Source organism: Gymnogyps californianus, chromosome 14 (assembly GCF_018139145.2).
Source record: "Gymnogyps californianus isolate 813 chromosome 14, ASM1813914v2, whole genome shotgun sequence".
NCBI lineage: Eukaryota > Metazoa > Chordata > Aves > Accipitriformes > Cathartidae > Gymnogyps > Gymnogyps californianus.
Window position 1 is genome coordinate 14,850,003 of NC_059484.1, and position 6,739 is coordinate 14,856,741.

Genomic DNA, 6,739 nt, shown 5'->3' on the forward strand with positions numbered 1-6,739 from the left:
TGTCCGATGAGGGGTGACCATCCCAGCCTGGGGCAGTGCCTCAGTGTCCCCTGCCCGGAGATCAGCCTGCTCGGGGGAAAGGCAGGACCCCAGCCACAGGCTGCTGCTCCAGCAGCCCCCATCTCTACAACCCACACCCCCAAAGGGGATCCCTCAGGGCCAGCCCCACACAAGGCAGAAGGGCACTTTGCAAGGCCTGATGCCACGGATGAAGGGCACTGATTTAGCAGACGCTCCCAGAGCAAATGAACTCCCCAGGCCAGAAGTGGGCGAACGCTGAGCTCCTGCTGACTGCAGCAGAGCTTGGCTAGCCAGGGGTTGCCCTGGGACCCCAGCAACTGGGACGCAGGCAGTGACGCTCCCTGCCTGCACCCTGCAGTGCCCCCAAAACACTCTCAGGAGGTGCACAGGGTGCCCTGGGGTAAAGGGGAGTTTCTGGGAGGAAGGAGGAAGCAGGCAAGCCTGGTGAGATGCAAACTTTGAGGGTGGGCTTGGAGGCATGTTTCCTCCCCGCTCCTCTTCCTCCTCCTCCGGTGGAGGCAATCCGGAGCGGCTGCCAGCCCTGCAGGGCCCTCGCCCAGCATGGAGGGGAGCGCGGGGCCGGGGAACCTCTCGGCCAGCTGGTGGGGGGACACGCCGCCCTACCCTGCCTGGGCGCTCGCCCTCATGCTCATCGTCACCATCGCGGGTGGCATCCTGGGCAATGGCTTCGTCAGCGTCTCCATCCCCAAGAACAAGAAGCTGCGGAAGGCAGGTGAGCAGCCCGGCTCACCACGCCAGCAGGGAGGGAGGGAGGGATGCCCCAGCACCGGGTACCCAGCGCACCCGCCTTGCGGATGCCGCAGCCGGGCAGGGATGCGCGGTGTGCTGCTGGCTGCATCCAGCCGAGCCCAAACTCAAGGTCATCTCTTAGGATATGCACGTGTGAAATCAGCCATAACCTTGGGACTCCCACTGCCACCTCATCATCATCGTGCTTGATCCTTTCCTAGCACCAAATGCCAAAGCACAGACCCTGCATTCCACTTACCTGTAACTCCCAGGAAGTTACCGGAGTGGGAGCAGGGGAGAAGCAGCCACAAGCATTGCCTGCCTTTGCCTTTACCAGCTCCGAATCTCCCGCTAGTCAGTGCTGGTGTTCCTGCCCTAAAGTTGTCCCAAGTAATTGCCAGTTCATTAATTCAAGCCCAAATCTGTCCTGTGGCTCTTGTACTCACATGAGGATAACCCGGCATTGCTGATCAGCTGCGGCTTGTTGGATTCAATTCCATTGCAGCCCCAGTTCAGAGATGCCAAATCCTGGCTCCTTTTTACATGCCTTCAACCGGTCCCTTATACATTGCACCCCACATTCTCCTGCCTCTCCTCTCTTCTGTGACTCTTAAGTCACACACTCTGCATGCATTCACACACAAGGCACAAGTAGCACCAGGTACTCCCACGTACAGTGCAAGCAGCAAACCTTCGCTGTGCCATACCTAGTGGCACGTAAAATTTGTGTCATCCTTCAACTTCTGGCCTTCTGGTGAATGCAATGCCACCAACAGTCCAGAAAGAGCTTGCTTTTTGGTATTTGCTTACAAAAAAAATACATATATACATACACACACACATACATCTATATGAAGTAGAAAGTAGTTCTGGGGTTAACCTGAGAGGGGGTGGATTGTGGTCCAAAGACATTGAGACTTCACACTGATTTCAGCCAAGACATGAGCATCTTTCTTGCTTTTTGATAAAAAGCAGCTCCACTCTTCTCTTCAAAAAGAGACACCAGCTGTGAAAGTTTCAGGTGAAATTACTTCATCCTAGATTTAGCAGACAGAGCCCAGCATCCCACTTCCTCACTGGTAGCCAAATTCTGCTTTGCATCAGCTGCAACACAGGGCAGCACCCTTCTGCCGTGTCTCCTACTGCAAATTTAGGGTCAGAACAAGGTACATGGTGAGATGAGGGAAAGCCCCTTATCCTGAGTACCATTACAGTTTACTGTAACACTGGAGTAGTTCTGCATAGCCAGAGATAGCTGCATTACAACCATTAGTTATAACTTCTTCCCTCTCTCTTCCTCTGCAGGCAATGCCTTTGTGGTGAGCTTGGCCATTGCAGGTTTGCTGGTGGCTTTCTATCCTTACCCACTTGTCCTGATGGCTATTTTCCACGATGGCTGCGTGATGGGCTGCCTCCACTGCCACATCAGTGGCTTCCTGATGGGTACGAGCGTCACAAGCTTGATCTTCAATATCGCTGGTATTGCTATCAACTGCTACTGCTACGACTGCCACAGCCTGAAGTACGACAGGCATTTCTCCAGTACCAACACCCTGTGCTACGTGGGACTGGTCTGGGCACTCACTTTGCTGGCCATTGTGCCAAACCTCTTCATGGAGTCCCTGCAATATGACCCCTGTGTGTACTCCTGCACCTTTGCCCAGTCCATCAGCATCCTGTACACCATCATTTTGGTGATGGTCAACTTCTTCTTACCCATCACTATCATCAGCTACTGCTACCTGAAGATCTGGGTGCTTGTCATCCAGGTACAGCGCAGGGTGAAGCCTGACATCCACCCCAAAATGAAGCCCCATGATTCCCCAAACCTCTTAACTATGTCTGTGGGCTTTGTGCTCTTTGCTGTCTGTTGGGCACCTTTAAACTTCATTGGCTTTGCAGCAGCAGTGAAGCCATCCTTGGGTTCCTCAATCCCAGAATGGCTCTTCACCTCCAACTATTTCATGGCATACTTTAACAGCTGCCTAAATGCTGTGATCTATGGGGCCATGAACCAGAACTTCAGGAAGGAGTACAAGAGGATCATGCTGACTGTGTTCCAGCTGGCATACAGGACTGATGGAGACTAAATCCAGAGGACTGAGCCTGGAGGGAAAGATGACCCCATCTAAGTGCATGCAGATAGACACACCAATCCTTTGCCTCCTTATCAGGGGTGTACAAACAGAGACTAACAAGAGCTAAGGGAGGAGAGTGAACGATCCATCTCCACCAAAACACGGTCCACACCAGGAACAGCTCAGGCCACCATGCTTCACAGTGCTCTGTTGGAGGGGCACGTTGAGCACTGCAGAGCGAGCAAACTGCAGAAGATACCTGTTCAGAAAATCATCTGAACCCTTTAGGATTTTCTTTCCACTTTCATTTCTCTTGTTATTCATCAAGTCTTTAAGACCTTAAGAGCATTTATGGACACTTACACACCTCAGAGGAGACTAGACCCTGTGAACCTTGGGTGAAGCATTAGGAGCATGCACTCCTGAAGACATCACAGAGCTGCCTTGCTCTCTCCTTTACCCTCACCTCTGCCAATACCTGAGAAAGAAGAAATGTCCAAGTCCCACTCAGCCCCTTGGTTACGTGGTGATGAGGATCCATGTTGGTACAATGGATCCCGGGACAGCAGAGAGGGCAGGTAAGGAACAACATGTTGGCTCTGTCCTCCTGATAGCAGAGGGCTGTCCAGCAATAGGGACTCCTTCCCTTGTACTTGCAACAAGTGCATGAGATAAATGTATGAGGCTGCTCTCCTCTTAGCCCTCACATGCTCCAGACTGCTTGTTCCCACCTCCCTCTGTCTCTGGCCATCTGAGTTGTGCATGCACCTGTGACCACAAAGAAAGGTAAGTTTTACACAACTTATTGAATGTATTTTATGGCCAGGGATCACAAGTGAGCCTAAGCCACAGCTGGCCTTCAAAGAGATCCATGTGTCATTGTGGAAAAGCTCCCTCCTAATCCTGTACTATTTGTTCTTCTGCAGCAGAAGCACAACCACAAGGAAATAGGAGGTTGTAAGCACAAAATCCTGTTTGCAGAGATGGAACAAAGTATTTTGATCCCCAGATAAGCTGCCCCGACCCTCTTTGCTGTCCTTTCCCATTGCTACTACAGCCTGTTCGCCCCACAGCACAACACGAGGCCTCATGCTCAGCTGGTGGCAGCAGCTAGAAGGGCGAGACACCTCTTCCAAGGTCCTCAGAGAATCATGGAGGATGGAGCACCTTCTTACCTTTCCCTTGCCACACTTTGCCCAGAGATGCACATATGCTGGCTGCACACGAGCGTCCAGCAGTTATGCCATGGCCCAGACGGCCATGGAGAAATACTGGTAAAACACTCCTTCAACAGCCCTCTCAGGAAGATGCCGGCATACTACGCTAAAGCAAGGGAGCAGCATGTTGGTGCATATCATGGCCCATCCTATGTGTTCCTAAGTGTATTGTTACAGCAGTTGAAAGGAAATACAGGCAGTACAAGTGGGCACACCTCAGAGCACTAACACACAGGGGCAGGAGGGGAGATCACGCAATTTCTTGCTCGCAACGAGGACCAGAGCATCATCTGGGAGCCCTGAACCACTGTTTGGGTGCAGTAGGTGGGTGCACACAGAGGTTTGCTTCAGACTCCCCAGACCTCTTCCCAGCCAAGGGGGGAAGCCATGTTCTCCCCCCGTGGCAGCCAAGCACCTATAGTCGACAGGGTGGGACAGCCTTCACCGTAAATTGATGCAGCCCCAGTTCACCTGTTCCTCATTTGTTGCTCCTAAGAGCAAAGACACATGAAATCTCCTGTTTGCTCATTCTCCCCAGACCAGAATAAAACAGAAATCATTTCTTGAAATGCTCTCGTTGCATTTTTGCTGCAGCAGCACTAGGAACACACCAGGGTTGTGCCTGGGACATTCAGAAGGACCTGTCCATACAGCAGCACTCCCAGGCACCAGTGAAGGGGTATCTCCGAGTCTTAAATACCCACCACACCCCCACAGCCCCCAACATCGTCAGTATTAACACTGCCCACCAACCCCACCCCAGAAACCACTCTCCCAGCACTTACTGACCCAAACCTCAACTTTTTGGCTTTCTCTTGACTGCTGAGTGCCTTAGTGCTGAACTGGGGGAGGGCACACAAGAAAGGGCACAAACACAGGGAGGCTTGGGATACCCAAATAGAGACGCTTGGCTCAGACTACCAGCAGATGTGAGAAAACCTGCTATTCATGTCTCATTCTGGGACCAAAATCAGGGAAGGGGGATTGCTTTTGGGACACACAGGGACATTCTCACTGAACAGGCCAGATACAAACTGGAACCAGTCCCATGGCCAGCTGGCCCAGGTCCTGAGTTACCCTGAGGTTTACAAGGGAATACAGCCTCCTTCTTTGAGAGCCAGCTCTGCTTGGGAGAAATCAGTCCCTGCTTGGATTAGGACCGATACTTGAGCTGTTTGGTTGGGTTTGCTTCGTAAATCCCTCTCAACACCTTCATCCTAAAAGAGCACAATTCCTGCACATTAATTTGGGCATAGCATTTCTAAGCTCAGACATCAGTGGGTGGTGTGGCAAAACACAGAAGAGATCCTGGGGGTGGTGTGAGAGTAAAGAGAGCTTTTTTTCTAATTCCAAGAGTTGCTTCAGTCTGGAGAAGGTTGGAGGAAAGACCTCCCAAGGTCCCTGCCAGCCTCAATTACCCTACTACCCTAAAGCACTTTGTATATAGAGCACAGTGACATCTCTGCTGGGCCCAGGACTGCGGCTGCCTCTGGGCAGGAGCAGCACAAGCAGCAGGAGAAGGGAAACCCACCAGTACAGCACACAGCACACTCCTCCAAACCTCGAGTCCGACCACACAACATTTACACTGCCCCAGTGCCTCAGGCTGCAAATCCTGCTGCCAGCTCCATGCCCCAAGCCAGGGACTCACCCCACTCCCCAAAACACCCCAGGGATACCACAGCATCCTACCTGCTGGCTCGAGGGGGGTTCATCATGCAGAGAGGCTGAGAAGGGAGCAGCAGGGTAGCCTCCCTCCTGCCTGAACTGCCGGCTGCAGGACAAGCATCACCTGGCATGGCCAGACCTCCCACCCCAGCCCTATTACCACACCACATCTGGGGTTAATCCCAAATTAAAGGCAGGGGAGGGAGCACTTGGCTGCACTTGTGCAGGTCCCCAGCTTGGCTTTCCTCTGCCGGGATGGGCTTGTGAGCTTTGCAGTTCACTGTGGCGTTTTTTAATAAAACTCTAAATGCAGACGGGTTCCCCACAGCAGGCTCATCCCCCTGCGTGCTGACAGGACATTGTGAAGAGTAGGTTGCCATCCCCAGGCTTGCTGGGGGAGCAGCATTTTCTTATGGTCAAAGGAAAAGATGGGGTTCACCTGCTCTGCCCCTGTTTTCTGCTCACAAACCCTAGTTTGTGCCTTAGCTCGCCGGCACTTTCAGCAGAGAGGGTGGCATGAGCTCTGGCACAAGTGGTATCACAGCGGGCACCCACCTCTGCTGCTGGCTCAGGGTGCGGGCAGGTTTCCGAGGGGTGGCCAGCCTGTCACCCTGCCGGCTTCCCACCCTTGCTCCAAGAATGCCACAGTTTCTCAGCAACATGCACCGCTTTTCCCCATGAGGCAAACCCGAATTATTCTTCCCAGCGTCAGAAGCAGCGCAAATAACAGTGATGATATTTTCCTTTAAGACTTTTTAACTCCCCAGGGTCGCCTTGGCTGGCAGCCGCAGCGCAGGGGAGGGCAAGGGCAACAGAGACGATGCTTTGCTAAGTGACACCTGGGAAGGGGCAGCCTCAGCAAAGTCATTTCATGGAACGGGTGCAGCGCTGCAGCGCTCAACCCTTGGAAGAAAGGATGGCCGTGGATCCAGCCACGGTGACGCTCCATGGTCAAAAATACCCCGACCACCAGGAGCTGCCTGTGCTCAGCCGCTCCTCCCGCCC

General features: G+C 53.1%; 1 protein-coding gene across 1 annotated transcript; it reads left to right on the forward strand.

The window, feature by feature from the left end:
• Positions 1–582: 582 nt before the first annotated feature.
• Positions 583–2,861, forward strand: LOC127022172 (melatonin receptor type 1A-like). The gene is made up of 2 exons (XM_050905620.1): positions 583–754; positions 2,077–2,861. Exons 1-2 carry the CDS (start codon positions 583–585, stop codon positions 2,859–2,861), a joined length of 957 nt encoding a protein of 318 aa, XP_050761577.1.
• Positions 2,862–6,739: the final 3,878 nt, after the last annotated feature.